This window comes from Cherax quadricarinatus, chromosome 26, assembly GCF_038502225.1.
Source record: "Cherax quadricarinatus isolate ZL_2023a chromosome 26, ASM3850222v1, whole genome shotgun sequence".
NCBI lineage: Eukaryota > Metazoa > Arthropoda > Malacostraca > Decapoda > Parastacidae > Cherax > Cherax quadricarinatus.
The window spans coordinates 33,739,715-33,756,970 of record NC_091317.1 but is presented as its reverse complement, the minus strand read 5'-3'; the positions used below and the strand labels follow the sequence as shown (position 1 = coordinate 33,756,970).

The window sequence follows — 17,256 nt, the reverse complement described above, 5'->3', positions numbered from 1 at the left end:
TGCTGGAAGTCCAAGCCCCTCGCACACAAAACCTCCTTTACCCCCTCCCTCCAACCTTTCCTAGGCTGACCCCTACCACGCCTTCCTTCCACTACAGACTGATACACTCTTGAAGTCATTCTGTTTCGCTCCATTCTCTCTACATGTCCGAACCACCTCAACAACCCTTCCTCAGCCCTCTGGACAACAGTTTTGGTAATCCCGCACCTCCTCCTAACTTCCAAACTACGAATTCTCTGCATTATATTCACACCACACATTGCCCTCAGACATGACATCTCCACTGCCTCCAGCCTTCTCCTCGCTGCAACATTCATCACCCATGCTTCACACCCATATAAGAGTGTTGGTAAAACTATACTCTCATACATTCCCCTCTTTGCCTCCAAGGACAAAGTTCTTTGTCTCCACAGACTCCTAAGTGCACCACTCACCCTTTTCCCCTCATCAATTCTATGATTCACCTCATCCTTCATAGACCCATCCGCTGACACGTCCACTCCCAAATACATGTATCTGAATACATTCACCTCCTCCATACTCTCTCCCTCCAATCTAATATCCAATCTTTCATCACCTAATATTTTTGTTATCCTCATTACCTTACTCTTTCCTGTATTCACTTTTAATTTTCTTCTTTTGCACACCCTACCAAATTCATCCACCAATCTCTGCAACTTCTCTTCAGAATCTCCCAAGAGCACAGTGTCATCAGCAAAGAGCAACTGTGACAACTCCCACTTTATGTGTGATTCTTTATCTTTTAACTCCACGCCTCTTGTCAAGACCCTTGCATTTACTTCTCTTACAACCCCATCTATAAATATATTAAACAACCACGGTGACATCACACATCCTTGTCTAAGGCCTACTTTTACTGGGAAATAATTTCCCTCTTTCCTGTGTACTCTAACTTGAGCCTCACTATCCTCGTAAAAACTCTTCACTGCTTTCAGTAACCTACCTCCTACACAATACACCTGCAACATCTGCCACATTGCCCCCCTATCCACCCTGTCATACGCCTTTTCCAAATCCATAAATGCCACAAAGACCTCTTTAGCCTTATCTAAATACTGTTCACTTATATGTTTCACTGTAAACACCTGGTCCACATACCCCCTACCTTTCCTAAAGCCTCCTTGTTCATCTGCTATCCTATTCTCAGTCTTACTTTTAATTCTTTCAATAATAACTCTACCATACACTTTACCAGGTATACTCAACAGACTTATCCCCCTATAATTTTTGCACTCTCTTTTGTCCCCTTTGCCTTTATACAAAGGAACTATGCATGCTCTCTGCCAATCCCTAGGTACCTTACCCTCTTCCATACATTTATTAAATAATTGCACCAACCACTCCAAAACTATATCCCCACCTGCTTTTAAGATTTCTATCTTTATCCCATCAATCCCGGCTGCCTTACCCCCTTTCATTTTACCTACTGCCTCACGAACTTCCCCCACACTCACAACTGGCTCTTCCTCACTCCTACAAGATGTTATTCCTCCTTGCCCTATACACGAAATCACAGCTTCCCTATCTTCATCAACATTTAACAATTCCTCAAAATATTCCCTCCATCTTCCCAATACCTCTAACTCTCCATTTAATAACTCTCCTCTCCTATTTTTAACTGACAAATCCATTTGTTCTCTAGGCTTCCTTAACTTGTTAATCTCACTCCAAAACTTTTTCTTATTTTCAACAAAATTTGTTGATAACATCTCACCCACTCTCTCATTTGCTCTCTTTTTACATTGCTTCACCACTCTCTTAACCTCTCTCTTTTTCTCCATATACTCTTCCCTCCTTGCATCACTTCTACTTTGTAAAAACTTCTCATATGCTAACTTTTTCTCCCTTACTACTCTCTTTACATCATCATTCCACCAATCGCTCCTCTTCCCTCCCGCACCCACTTTCCTGTAACCACAAACTTCTGCTGAACACTCTAACACTACATTTTTAAACCTACCCCATACCTCTTCGACCCCATTGCCTATGCTCTCATTAGCCCATCTATCCTCCAATAGCTGTTTATATCTTTCCCTAACTGCCTCCTCTTTTAGTTTATAAGCCTTCACCTCTCTCTTCCCTGATGCTTCTATTCTCCTTGTATCCCATCTACCTTTTACTCTCAGTGTAGCTACAACTAGAAAGTGATCTGATATATCTGTGGCCCCTCTATAAACATGTACATCCTGAAGTCTACTCAACAGTCTTTTATCTACCAATACATAATCCAACAAACTACTGTCATTTCGCCCTACATCATATCTTGTATACTTATTTATCCTCTTTTTCTTAAAATATGTATTACCTATAACTAAACCCCTTTCTATACAAAGTTCAATCAAAGGGCTTCCATTATCATTTACACCTGGCACCCCAAACTTACCTACCACACCCTCTCTAAAAGTTTCTCCTACTTTAGCATTCAGGTCCCCTACCACAATTACTCTCTCACTTGGTTCAAAGGCTCCTATACATTCACTTAACATCTCCCAAAATCTCTCTCTCTCCTCTGCATTCCTCTCTTCTCCAGGTGCATACACGCTTATTATGACCCACTTCTCGCATCCAACCTTTACTTTAATCCACATAATTCTTGCATTTACACATTCATATTCTCTTTTCTCCTTCCATAACTGATCATTCAACATTACTGCTACCCCTTCCTTTGCTCTAACTCTCTCAGATACTCCAGATTTAATCCCATTTATTTCCCCCCACCGAAACTCCCCTACCCCCTTCAGCTTTGTTTCGCTTAGGGCCAGGACATCCAACTTCTTTTCATTCATAACATCAGCAATCATCTGTTTCTTGTCATCTGCACTACATCTTCTCAATTGAGAGAACTTATTTGGCAAGATTAACTACCCAATAAAATTATCAGAATTTACTAATTTGGCCAATTTCACACAAAATTTAAGAAAGGCCAATTTCAACATACTATAGGGGCCAGAATAAATAATGTAGACATTCCTGGCACTAAAATAACATTTTCTCTGTTCATTAGTCATGTCTCTAGGCCCCTCTTATATTATGCTTGCATTCCATTTTGAATTTTTATTCACACAAAAAAATAGAAGATTTACTGTTATGCAGACTACTGCATTATTGTTATAAATGTATAAATAATATCAGCACATTCGTGAATGCACATTAGACCCACCAGTTGACCTGTACTGGTCAAAAATCAAACACTTCCACTACTTTGAGCTCAATTTAAAGCTACTTTTAGTCTGTAAACCATTCAAAATCATCTATTTCTGTAATATATCTTCCACTATCAAATGAGACAAAGAAAACGAGAATACAACTATAAAAGCCATACAAAAATATACCGCAAAGTCGCAGTTTGAAACCAAAAACAGTCAGAGTTTTTTCTCATCATGTACAGTACTGCGTGCTGCAGGACTTTTTTATACTGCGTACACTAACCACACAGACCCATTCTCTCACATATAGGCCTACCAACTTTCTCCTACCAAATTTGAAGCCACTGGAATTTTGGCGTAGTGTTATGGGACCCACATTGGCTTCAAAGCTATCTTAAGTTAATTTTAAGCCAGCCCGTAATGCTATGCATATAAGTGGCTTTGGCATGCTGCTCTTACCTGTATTTTTTTGTACCTCTGTTTGTATGCTAAATTACTAAATAAATAAATAAATAAATAAATAAAGCTGTAATATTATGGGACTGACACCGAGGGGGTTAAGAGCCTCTTAAATTGAAAAGTAAATACTCTACTAGAGAATTAAGAGTACACAGGAATTAAGAATACAATGGCATACTGAATATAAGTACAGATTGGCAAGATTTACCAGTCATTTTTGAAATTCACGAGACAAAGAACAGACTAGCAACTCTCCTGGAGTTAGAAATATTTAAGAAGCCTCTAATTCACTCTGACAGAATAGTACATCCTCTAAAATCTGTTTCCAACTGCAGGTTGTATTAACCCTTTCACTGTCGAGACCCCTGATCATGAACTCTCTCTGTGTCGAAAAATATTCAAAAAAAAAAAAAAAAAAAAAAAAAAAAAAAAAAAAAAAAAAAAAAAAAATTCTTACCAAAATCTTAAGAATATTTTTACGAGTGTTTTAACCCTTTGAGGGTTTTCGTCGTACTAGTACGTCTTACGCGTAGGGGTTTTTGACGTACTAGTACTCATAAATTCTAGCGACCTCAAATCTAGTGGGAGAAAGCTGGTAGGCCTTCATATGAAAGAATGGGTCTATGTGGTCAGTGTGCACGGTCTAAAAAAAATCCTGCAGCACACAGTGCATAATGAGAAAAAAAAAACTTTTTCCATTTTTTTTTAATAAATCAGCGACTTTGCAGTGTATTTTCGTATGGTATTTATTGTTGTATTCTAGTTTTCTTGGTCTCATTTTATAGAATGGAAGACATATTACTGAAATTGAGATGATTTTGACTGGTTTTACAATGAAAGGTGCCTTGAAATTGAGCTCAAAATAGCAGAAATGTTCGATTTTTACCAAACTTCAAAAGTAAACAAATCGTGCCAAGCGTGCAATACACGTCAACTGGTGAGTCTAATATTCTTTCACAAGTGCACCAATAATATTTATACCATTTTTTACACTAATGCAGTAGTCTGCATAACAGTAAATCTTATATTTTTTGTGAGAATAAAAATTCAAAGTGGAAAGCAAAAGAATATAAGAGGGGCCTTGAGACGTGACTAATGACTAGAGGAAATGTCATTTTAGTGCCAGGAATGTCTTTCTTGTTTATTCTGGACCCTATTCCGAAATTGGCATCTTTTGAAATTTGTGTGAAATTGGCAAAATTGCTAAATTCTGACCACTGTACTGGATAGTTGAATTTATAAATGGGTGGTTTCTTGCACCCATTCGATAGAAAAAATGTAGTTCTAGCCAAATATTCATGTTTTTTGTCGACTAGTACAGTGAAATTGGCCGAAAATGGGGCTCAAAGTGGGCAAAATCGCCGATCCGTAAACATCGCCGAGACCGCTAACTTTGCGAGAGCATAATTCCGTAAGTTTTCTATCAAATTTCAAACTTTTGGTGTCGTTATGATCGGGAAAAGATTCTCTATCTTTTCATAAGAGAAAATAATTTTTTTTTTTTTTTAAATTTGGCCGACCCTGAGAACGAGTTTTGGAGAGGGCCTGTCGACCCTCAAAGGGTTAAAAGAAAAAAATTTGCGATCAGTACTTATCAAGATATAGAGGTGAGAAGTTGACAAAGTGAACTGCTTACGGCAACATCAGCAACTGCCGCTCACTCGGTAATACGTATTATCTTTACTTTTATTCAATTCTTTTCTTTTTTAATATTTTTTTCAAGTAACTTTTGTGGCCTGTGAGACCAATATAATGTAAATATATCCACTCATTGTATGCAACAATAACCGTACAAACAATGTTATTGTTATACTATTGACATAACATGTCTATACAAACCCATGCTGCCTTCCCCACCACTCATGCCGTCTTCCCCACCACCCACATAGAAATAAGTCGCTGACTTTTTTGGGTTATCCTAGGTAATCTGCTTTCCCCACAACCCACACTGCCTTCCCCACAACCCCATTGTCTTCCCCATGACCCACACTGTCTTCCCCACCACCAACATGGAAATAAGTCACTTTGTCTGACTTTTTTGGAAGGCTGATAATTGTCTGGGTTTTGAGCACTATTTCTGGTATCCTGGGCATTGCTTTCGGTCACAAACTCCTCAAAACCATGAGATTCATCTTCATTGACACTTCAATCTGTGTTAGAACTATCACTTGTGAAAAGAAGAGTCCCAATTCACTGGGGAGTGAGGAATTTCTTAGTGCGAGGCGTGGTAAACAAGGCATGCTGCAATGGCATTCCCACAATGCACTGCTGGCTCCCTGATTTTTTTAAACTGCACACACTGAGCACACAGACCCATTCTCTCACATGCAGGCCTACCAGCTTGCAAGTCATAATATTACAGGACCGACAGTGAAAGGGTTAAATTTGCATGTATTATAGTGTGAGTATATACTGTAATCAAAACATTATACTTACAACAAATTTTACAATGACTAACTACATCATTACTACAACCTCTATTATGGCTGCATCTCCACTATAACAACCTTAATTGCTGCAACTACATTACAGGAACAACATTTATGATAAGAGTAAATTTTATGAAATGCTTGCATTGCTAATAAAATATAAAAATATTAGTGCCCTTACCTCAAAAGAATATTGAGCAAGAGCAATATAATGCTCCCCAAGTCCTGTAATCCAAGTTCGCGTTTTTTTGGCAGGGGGTGCCATTGATGACAACAGGTGCCAAATGACATAAGGACCACCAAACACAACAGCTAAAAACATCACTATAGGCCAGGAAGATTTGGCAGCTTTAATATCAGCCTCTGTTATTGTAGAAACAGCTGACTCACTCGCTCCTCCAGTGGTGCGCCAAGCAGCCTCTAAACTAGGATTTTGAGATCTTAAACCTGTAGAGAATTTTCAGAATGATAATACAGTAGAGTACATAATTTTATAGTATGCAAACTACTAGGAATACAATCTACCTCTAAGTCAATACTTCTTTTCCCACTAATATAGACACCTAGCCACTATTAGCTTAGTAGTATATATATCTCTTCTTACCACTTGGACTCTCTCTCTTCCTAATTCTCATGTTTTAGGACCAGCTCTATCCAATCAGCCTACAACTAGTGCAGAAGGAAGGGGTTCAATGAGATGGTGAGCTACACTGTTCACCAAATCTTAAGAAATGCATTTTTCACATTGCAAAATTGTGTATTTTACATTTGGATCTGATGAAGCATTACGAATCCTAGCAACAGAATCCCAAATCACAGTGAAGACAGCTGTAAACATATATGAAGATGGGAACTCAACTGCCATAGTATTAAGACAGAAGATATAGAACTTGTTAGCTGAGCTTTTAAAACTGAAATGCTGTTAAGCATGTCCAGCTCACATGCATAGGCAAAGGATCTCTTACTGTAGGCTCCGATGAAAACTCTATTCACCATTTGCTAGGCAGAAAAATTATAATTATTACAAGTAACCCGTCCCCCTTATACGAGTAATGAAACATCTTTAAGAGATAAAAATATATGAGCTAAAATGAAATACTGAAAATACTAGATATACCATCTTTGGCCAATAGGTAGAAAAAGAAGATATATCTACATTCAAGATTATAAAAGTATACAAAAGAATTGACAAGGAAGACTTCCTAATACCATAAGCTAGCATAAGAGAAGGACATAAACTACAACCAAAGGAAAGAGTTGCTGAAAACATACTGAAACATTTCTTCACAACAGTAGAACAATGGAAAGGGTCACAACCACTGAAAACTTAAAAGAATTTACAATACACTAAATACTGAAGACCAAACATTACAAACTTGGCAGCTCTGTTCATATAGCTACAAATAGGTCAAATGAATTCTCAATCAAGATGATATTTGCACATGTGTAATCCCATGCAAAATACCAAACATTCTTGTGGTGATCCACCATAGGAAGAAAAATTTGAAAGATGATAAAGAGATAAAATAAAAAAATAGCAAAATAACAAGATGGAGAGGTGATAAACTGGAAAGAAGAGATAGAGGAAGAAACTGTATAGTAGAAGATGAGGCCAAAGGAAGTAGAAAATACAGAAAAAGGACAGAAGAGGAGATAAAGGGGACAGCATAAAGGACATATCTGTGACATACATCTATTGCAGATATAACAAAAGTATTTATATACAGTCTGATAATGTGTACTATTGCAGCTCCAATATTGTGCAGTAGCAATTGCAGTTCTCTCATAAGAATTCATGGTCAGATCCTTCAAGCAATGCAGCTAATCTGACTTTGCACATTAATGAACACTGTATATAAAATTCCATAAGTAAGTGAAAAATGTAGAACACAGCTTAGCAGTTAAGCACATTGGATTGGTAATACCAGAGCCGGCAGATTGAGCTCAAATCCCACTCACTACTATGAATATATACTTACCAATGAGGTATAGAAGTTTCCTGTACAACCATCGTAGAGTTCTAACAACAGCAAGTGCAGAAAATATTTGAGCAAAATGAGACTTCATTCTGGAGAAGTGATCAGCAACTCCTAATACAGCACGGAATGAACTGTGAGAAAAGAGTAGAGGGGATTGCTTAAATAAAGTGCACACAAAGTTTTTTTTTTTTTTTGGGGGGGGGGGAACTAATAAATCTAAGTAACAACCATAAGATGACCCAAATACACATTTATTTTTTATTTATTTATTTAGAAATTTAGCATACAAACAGAGGTACAAAAAATACAGGTAAGAGCAGCATGCCAAAGCCACTTATATGCATAGCATTACGGGCTGGCTTAAAATTAACTTAAGATTAACTAAGCAATGATGAAATCAGTGATAAGACATTATTGTAAACAGATAACTATAAAATACAAATGAGTATTACAAAGACAGGTCCAATGGTTGCATGCATTGCTGTTCATTCAGTAGAATGGAGTATTCTGTTAGGTAGTGTATTTAAAAAAATAACAAAGTTAGGTTTAACATGCTTATCTAATAACTGATTTCCAGCTTAACTAACCCTTTGACTGTTTCGGCTGTACATGTATATATATGTCTTACGAGCAATGTTTCCGACGTATTAATACACGTAAATTCTAGCAGCTTCAAATCAAGCGGGAGAAAGCTGATAGGCCTACATGTTAGAGAATGGGTCTGCATGATGGGTGTGTGCATATGAAAAAAAAATTGGGGACTCGGTGGTGCATTGTGCGAACACCATTTTAGTAGTCCTTGTTCACGATGCCTCACGGTAAAAGGTACCTTACTCCTCGCTGAATTGGAGGTCTTCTGTTCCCAAGTGATAGTTCTAACACTGATGGAAGTGACAGTGAAAGTGAATTCCATGGTTTTCAGGAGGGTGTGACCGAAAGCAGTGCCCAGGATAAAGTAATTAGTGATGAAAACCCAAATGACCTACAACCTTCCACCTCTGGTGCTGGGCCATCTCATTCACATTCACCTGTACCGGATGAAAGAGGAAACTATTTCCCCGTGTACAGGACTCAGATGTGAGTAGTGGAAGTGATAGTGATAGTGATTTCCAAACTAATGAAAGCAGTTCAAGTTGTGACAGTGAGGGGGAATATTCTCCAGTGAAGCGGCAGTATGTACAACGCAGCATGCATTCTGGTAGTGTGCCATATGCGATTCCAAGGAAAAAGAGTAAATCTCGGAGTACATTCCGTGGCCCTACACCATGAACTGATAGTGTAGATGATGATATTGTTACAATGGGGATGCGTACTGTGTGTGGGGCAGAAGGTGGTGGTGTTGGCATGAGTCGTGTGGCACTAGCACAGGGCCACGCTGCTACCCATGCTGCTAACTCAGCACAGCCACACCCAGCCTCAATCACCCCCACACCCTGCACAACCACAACCACAACCACCTGTCAATATCCAGTACCCACCAGAAGAATGCATCTGGGATTGGCAGCAAGGTGCCAATTTTGTTCCCAATCCCCATGACTTTGATGAAACACAAAGTGGAATATGGCCATCGTGTACACTTGGGAACAATGCCACTGAACTGGAATGCTTTCAGTTATTCTTCGATGAACCCCTAATGGAAATTGTCAGGGAAAGCAACACATACTATGAGTACACTATGGCAAACAATTCTTTCACCAAGGTCACAGCTACACCAGTGGAAGGACACAACTGTGGTAGAGATGTACCTGTTCTTTCCCACAATAATGCTTATGCCACATGTGTATAAGCACACTGTCACCACATACTGGTCGACGGAACGCCTGATTTCAACCCCAGGTTTTAGTGATATTGTACCAGTGAATTGATTTTTGCTACTGTTATGTATGTATTTTTATCCCTTCAGGAAGCTTGTTATTGACGAGTCTTTGATTTTGTTCAAAGGCAGACTGTTGTTCAAGCAGTATATACCACGAAAGAGGAAACGCTTTGGTATAAAGTTATTTGTACTATGTGATTGCAAAAGTGGTCTGGTTTTGATATACACTGGCAGTAATACATTGAGAGATACCAGAAAGTTATTGGGTATCTCTGGTGATGTGGTTTAGAACAATGATGGAACCATATCTTGGTAAGGGGCATATATTATATAATGATAACTGGTACACAAGCCCCTTACTCAGTGATTTCTTGCGAGTGAACATGACAGACGTGTGTGGCACAGCGCATGGAAATTGCAAGCATATGCCTAGGTTCGATACAGGCACTCGTAGAGGTGAGGTGCAGTTGTTTGCTGCCAATGACATCATGGCATTTTGGTGGCATGACAAACGTGATTTCACATTGTTGACATCAGTTCATCGAAACGAAATGGCAGACAGTGGCAGGAAGAATAAAGACCAATGAACCCATTCTAAAACCTGCAGCTGTGATAGACTACAACCTCAATATCTGCTTAGTGGATAAATGTGACATGCAGATTGGGTTCGCTGATTGTGTTTGCAAGAGTTGTAAGTAGTACATAAAACTTTTTTTCCATCTTCTTGATATTTCCATGCTGGATGCTTATAACATGTACAAGTTGAAGACCAATAACAAACCAAAATATGTGAATTTTGTTTGTCAGTCATCAGACAAATAATATTCAAGTTCCAAGGAACAGCACCTGCAATAGACCAGCGCCCACGAAATTACCAACACATGCCCTCTCGTCTGAGGCCTGATCACTAGACCTTACAAATGCCTCCTACTACTTTCAAGAAAAGTGCTCAGAAGAGGCATTTTGTCTGTGCACATACCACAAAAGGTCCACAAAAACGCAGACACACTTGTTTTATGTGTGAGGAGTGTAAAACTCCACTGTGCATAACACCGTGTTTCAAAGACTTCCACAAGCTGCAGCAGTTCTAGGAAAGTGTCCAGTGACTACGTTTGTATATACAGTGGACCCCCGGTTTACGATATTATTTCATTCCAAAAGTATGTTCAGGTGCCATTACTGAACGAATTTGTTCCCATAAGGAATATTGTGAATTAGATTAGTCCATTTCAGACCCCCAGACATACAAGTGCAAACGCACTTACATTAATACACTTACATAATTGGTCTCATCGGGAGCGGATCGTAAAGCGGGGGTCCACTTCATATATATTACATGCCGATAGCCTGTGGAGTTCCCCAAGGTAGTATTCTGGGTCCCTTATTATTCTCATGCTATGTTAACGACATGCCTAACAGTGTCAAGTGCAAACTCCAGCTGTATGCAGATGACAGTGCTCTGTTAGTGTCAGGTAAAGACCCACAACATATAGTTAATGTATTAACACTGGAACTGGAGTCCTGCAGCAAATGGTTAGTAGACAACAAACTATCATTACACCTCGGGAAAAGTGAAGCCATTCTCTTTGGCACGAAACATAAACTGACAAGGGTAAATAATTTTAATGTCCAGTGTAATGGGAACCCATCACTTCAGTTTCCTCAGTAAAATATCTGGAAATCCCCTTTGACCCATGCATGTCAGGAGAATTGATAGGGAACAGTGTAATAAAGAAAGCGAATACCAGACTGAAGTTCCTCTACAGACAAGCACAGTCTCTACCTACTGAGGCTCGCAGGACCCTATGTCTAGCCCTTATACAGTGTCATATAGACTACGCTTGCTCTTCATGGTACTCTGCCTTGACAAAAAAAAACTGATAGACTGCAAATCACCCAGAACAAAATGTTAAGATTCATCCTGGACCTGGGTCCAAGGGAACATGTAGGCCAGGATGAATTACAGCAGTTGGATATGCTGAATGTTGAAGACAGAGTAAAATAACTGAAGCTAAATCATGTATTTAAAATTGCTCACAAACAAGTGTCCAGAATATCTTGCTGCCAATTTTGTCAAGGTTGGGAACCAAAGCAATCATAGTACTAGGGGGAGAGAGCACAACTTTGTAGTACCCACAGTCAGTGGCCAGGCTTCAAACACCATTTATTGTACAGCAATAAAGGAATAGAACAGACTGCTCGCACACGTCAAAGCCAGTCATAGCATGAAGCAGTTCAAGAAGAGAGCCAAAAGGTGTCTGAAGAATGTAGCTACAGAAAGGGAGGGGAATGATTTTTTATTTTTTTAGCTAACACATGTGTAACTTTACCTTATTCCTAGTAACGCCTCTCATATTGTAGATAGTCTTAATGACCCTCGTGAAGTAGATTTATTTATTTATTTATTTTATGTCTTTGTAAACAGTACATTGAGATTTTGTATTTACAATAGTGGGTTGCAATGCAAAGAGAGCCTCTATTATGCCTAGGCATTAGGGGCCAACTTAACATTATTGGCTTACAGGCTACTTAACACTAAGGAGTATATCATAGTTGTACAGTAGGATAGTAATTATTTCATAGTTGTACAGTAGATTATTAATTATAAGTGAATCAAATTTGTATAAGACAAAAGATATATTCATAAATTCTAAAATGCTTTTTGTGAAAACAATGATGCAATTATATTCCTGTCAACAATGGATAAAAGGTTCAAAGTGATTGTTGAAGTTATGATGTGGGAATAACATAAGTGACTATGTGTGTACTGAGTATTTAGTGTTTAGTCTAGGGTGATTAAGTGGCTTTTGAGAAGAGTCTTAAATTGATTTTCAGACCGGGTTACTTTAATATCTTCTGGTAATGAATTCCATATTTTGGGGCCCTTTATGTGCATAGAGTTTTTACACAGTGTTATATGGACACGAGGTATATCAAAAAGAGATCTGTGTCTTGTGTTGTGGTCATGTGTCCTGTTTAAGTTGGTGAGGAGAAGTTTGAGTGGAGGGTTTATATTTGTGTGTACTGTTCTGCGTATGTAGTAGGCACATGAATAAGTATGGATGTTCTTAATGGTGAGCAGATTCAGACTTTCCAAAATTGGTGGAATAGGCTGGCGGGAGTGGGAATTCGTTATCATTCTTACTGCTGCCTTTTACTGGGTTATTAGGGGTTTTAGGTGGTTGGATGTTGTTGATCCCCATGCACAAATTCCATATGTAAGATAAGGGTATATGAGTGTATGGTACAGTGCCAGGAGAGCTGATTGTGGAACGTAGTACCTTATCTTTGATAGTATGCCTTGGAGATTTTCTTGGTAATTTGTTGTGTGTGTGTCCGGAACTTAAGGCTACTGTCAAGGTGGATACCTAGGAATTTTCCCTCTGAGTCTTGTGACTGATGATCCATTTAGCGTTATGTTAATTGGATCATTTGCAGCTTTGTTTCCAAACTGAATGAAATAGGTTTCATCAGTATTCAGGGTAAGTTTATGAGTCATCATCCAGGCAGATATTTTCTGCAATTCGGCACTGACTGTGTTTGCTAGTATGACTGTGTTTGGGTGGGAAAAGACATATGTAGTGTCATCTGCAAATATGGGTTTGAGAAGCTGTGATGCATTCGGTAGATCATTGATGTAGATGAGAAAGAGGAGTGGTCCAAGGACACTTCCTTGTGGGACTCCTACTGTGATTGGTTGGGTGGAAGAGTTTGCATCATTTGCATACACATATTGAGTTCTGTTACTAAGGTATGATTTTAGGTAGTTGAGGGAGTGGCCTCTGATGCCATAGCGCGTTAATTTGGAGTACAACAGTTCATGGTCGACTGTATCGAAAGCTTTACGTATGCGCAGCGGGACTTCTTTCTTTTCGAATGCGGTACATATTAGTTCTAGCATGTATATGATAGCATGATTCGTGCTTTTATTATTCCTGAATCCAAACTGACAAGGGTTTAATATGTTGTGTGAGACGAGGTAGGAATAGATCCGTCTATGAATTATTTTTCAAAGATTTTAGAGAGCAGTGGTAAGTTAGATATTGGTCTATAGTTATTCAAGTCATTTTGGTCACCTCCTTTGTGGATCTTTTATTATGTCTTTTTAGTCTTTTTAGTATGATAATAAGATGTTATCTCCATTATAGAATAATAATAAGATATTATCAGCTTTATTTTATAATAATAAGGTAAAAGGACCCCAATGGAAATAAGTCACTCTGTCTGACTTTTTTGGGTTATCCCAGGTTCTTTACACATATGCTGCTATGTATGATAATTCTATGTAACTGTATTTGTGTATACCTGAATAAACTTACTTACTTACTTATAACAATACTAGTAATAAACAATTTTTTGTATTGTTGGTATGGGTAAACAAGTTTTGTAAACAATATAATAATAATGTTTGTGTGGTTATTATGTTGCATACAATGAGTATATTTGTACATTGCACCTTACTTTGGTCTCACAGGCCACATAAGTTACTCAGAAAAAAAATATTGGAAAATACAAGAAACCTTCGAATTGGAGTAAATAAAATTATACCGGGTGAGAGGCATTCACCGCCGTTGCCATACGTGGTTCATTTTCTGCCAACTTTATGCCTCTATATCTTGTCAAAAACTAATCACAAAAAAACTTTTTTTGGCTTAAAACACTCAGCAAAATAATCCAAACATTTCAGTAAGAAAAAAAAATTTTTTTTTCGAATATTTTTCGAAATAGAATTACAGTGTCAGAAATGGGCTTGCGACAGTCAAAGGGTTAAATAATATTAAAAAAGAACTCGCCACAAGACAAGCTTTATGAAAGTAGTGAAAATACACAACATAGCAACAAAACACGTATATTAGAAATAAAGTAGGACCCTCTCGTATCCGCAGGACCAGTATCTGCAGTTCCAGCTATCCGCACTTTACTCTGGCCCAAAAATAACTCTTAATTTTGCTTAATTATGGCCTCAAAGTACAAAGGTAGTGATGATGGAGGTTCTTCAAATCCCAAGAGAAGCTGTGAAAATGCTTCCCACCAGTGAAAAAGTGATAATTCTCCATTTATTGTACATAACTTATCAATTAAACTTTATAATAGGTATATATAGGACTTGTATATAAAGTTCGCTACTATCTGCAGTTTCAGTATGTGGCAGGTCCTCGTAACACATCCCCTGCAGACACGGGGGTCCTGCTGTATGACACAATGATCAAAATGCTTACTTAAGTATACCTTTACTAAAGGTATCTGTAGTGAGCACTTAGGTGCAACATGGAAGAGCTAGGTGGCTCAAGGCTATATATAAGAAAATGTCTAACATATGTAAATAATTAAAAACTATAGGAACGATGTCAAGGCAGAGCAAACTGCTACATGTAAATAAGGGTGCTAATGCTCAGAAATAATGACAATGATATTAATTAGTAAACAACTTTATACTCCAGTACCCACTAAATACATGACTCGAGTTCTGGAGGTAGGAAGTACAATGCCAGCACTTTAACCCTTAAACTGTCATAACGTAGATGTACGTTTTTTCAACATTTGAAAGTATGTAAAAAAGCGTAATCTTTTTTTTTTACATTTGAAACGTGTAAAAAACTTTGATCTACCTTTTTTTTTTTTTTGTTATATTTGAAAATATGTAAAAAAATGTAGATCTACTTTCGGAGCACTACACAGGTGAACGTAAATTTGTTAGGACAGTTTAAGGGTTAAAGGAGAGGTTTGGGATATTGGCTGTTTGGAGTGACATCTAAACTGTTGTATCTGGGTGCCTCGGCAAAGACAGTGATTTTGTGTTAACCCCTTGACTGTCGCGGCCGTATATATACGTCTTACAAGGTACCGCGTTTGACGTATATATACTCACAAATTCTAGCGGCTTCAAATCAAGCAGGAGAAAGCTGGTAGGCCCACATGTGAGAGAATGGGTCTGTGTGGTCAGTGTGCATCATATAAAAAAAATCCTGGAGCACGCAGTGCATAATGAGAAAAAAAAAACTGCCGTTTTTTTTTAATTAAAATGCCGACTTTGTGGTCTATTTTCGTATAGTATTTATGGTTGTATTCTCGTTTTCTTGGTCTTGTTTGATAGAATGGAAAACATATTATAGAAATAGAGGTGATTTTGATTGATTTTACTATAAAAAGAACCTAGAAATGGAGCTCAAAGTAGGGGAAATGTTTGATTTTTGCCGATGTTCAAAAGTAAACAAATGATGCCATTGTCCAATAAATGTCCAAGTAGCCATTCTAATATGCAGTCATGAATGGGTTGATGTTATTTATACAATTATTACAGTATTGCAGTAGTCTGCATAATAGTAAGTCTTCTATTTTTTTTTTGAATAAAAATTCAAAATAGAAAGCAAGAGTAATATCAGAGGGGCCTGGAGACATGACTGATGAGAAAAGAAAATGTTATTTTAGAGCCAGGAATGTCTGCATTGTTCATTCTGGACCTTATTTTGAAATTGCCATATTTTTTAGTTTTCGTGAAATTGGCCAAATTGCAAATTTCTGACCACATTATTAGGGAGTTGAAATCGGTAAATGGGTAGTTTCTTGTACTCAATCGATAGAAAAAATGGAGTTCTAAAGAAATAGCTATGAGTTTGGGTGACTGAAACAATGGAATTAGCCGAAAATAGGGCTCAAAGTGGGCGAAATCGCCGATTTGTAAACAGCGCCGAGGTCGCTAACTTCGCGAGAGCATAATTCCGTCAGTTTTCCATCAAATTTCGTTTTTTTGGTGTCATTACAATTGGGAAAAGATTCTCTATCATTTCATAAGAAAAAATAATTTTTTTTTTTTTTAAATTTTGCGACACCAGGAGACACCTCAGGATTGGGGGTTGCGACAGTCAAAGGGTTAATGATGGCAAAAGTGTTGAATGATGGTGAAAGTGTTTAAAAAAAAAAAAAAAAAGTTAAAAAAAAAAAAAATACAAGTTTTATTCACAATGCATTCAAATGTTGTGCACTTAGTTTTCTTCAGCCAACTTGTGTACCAAGTCTGCAGCTGAAGGTGGTGACATTACAGAGCCCTCTCGAAGGCTGTGTTCACAAACAGTTACAACCAGCTGTCTTGACTAACCCAACCCCCCTCTATCAATGCCTGAGCATAAAGTCAATACTTTTGACAAGCCTGCTTTATATCTGATGCTATCTATATGACACAAATTTCTACTTTTTTTTTAATTTCAGAAACCAAACCTCAGTGTCTCCACCACTACTATAACACAACCACAAAATGATATCAGTATATTTAAATTTGTGCTTAGTATACAACAGTGGCCATAGCTAATACAATATGCAAATTAGGATATAAAATCAGACTGCACACAAAGCAGTGTACAATAACAAATTTAGCATCTGCCACTTCATTATTTACCAAGCTGAAAACT

At 37.9% G+C, this 17,256-nt stretch overlaps 1 protein-coding gene across 1 annotated transcript in view; it reads right to left on the bottom strand.

Annotated features, from left to right (window-relative positions):
* The window catches only part of Pex13 (peroxin 13), a 56,876-nt gene that overhangs the window by 27,428 nt on the left and 12,192 nt on the right, over positions 1-17,256 (bottom strand). Inside the window, exons 4-5 of the mRNA XM_053780607.2 lie at positions 8,035-8,165; positions 6,237-6,502 (exon numbers count right to left, since the gene is read on the bottom strand). Of these exons, the coding sequence (XP_053636582.1) occupies positions 6,237-6,502; positions 8,035-8,165 (397 nt within the window). The remainder of the gene's footprint in view (positions 1-6,236; positions 6,503-8,034; positions 8,166-17,256) is intronic.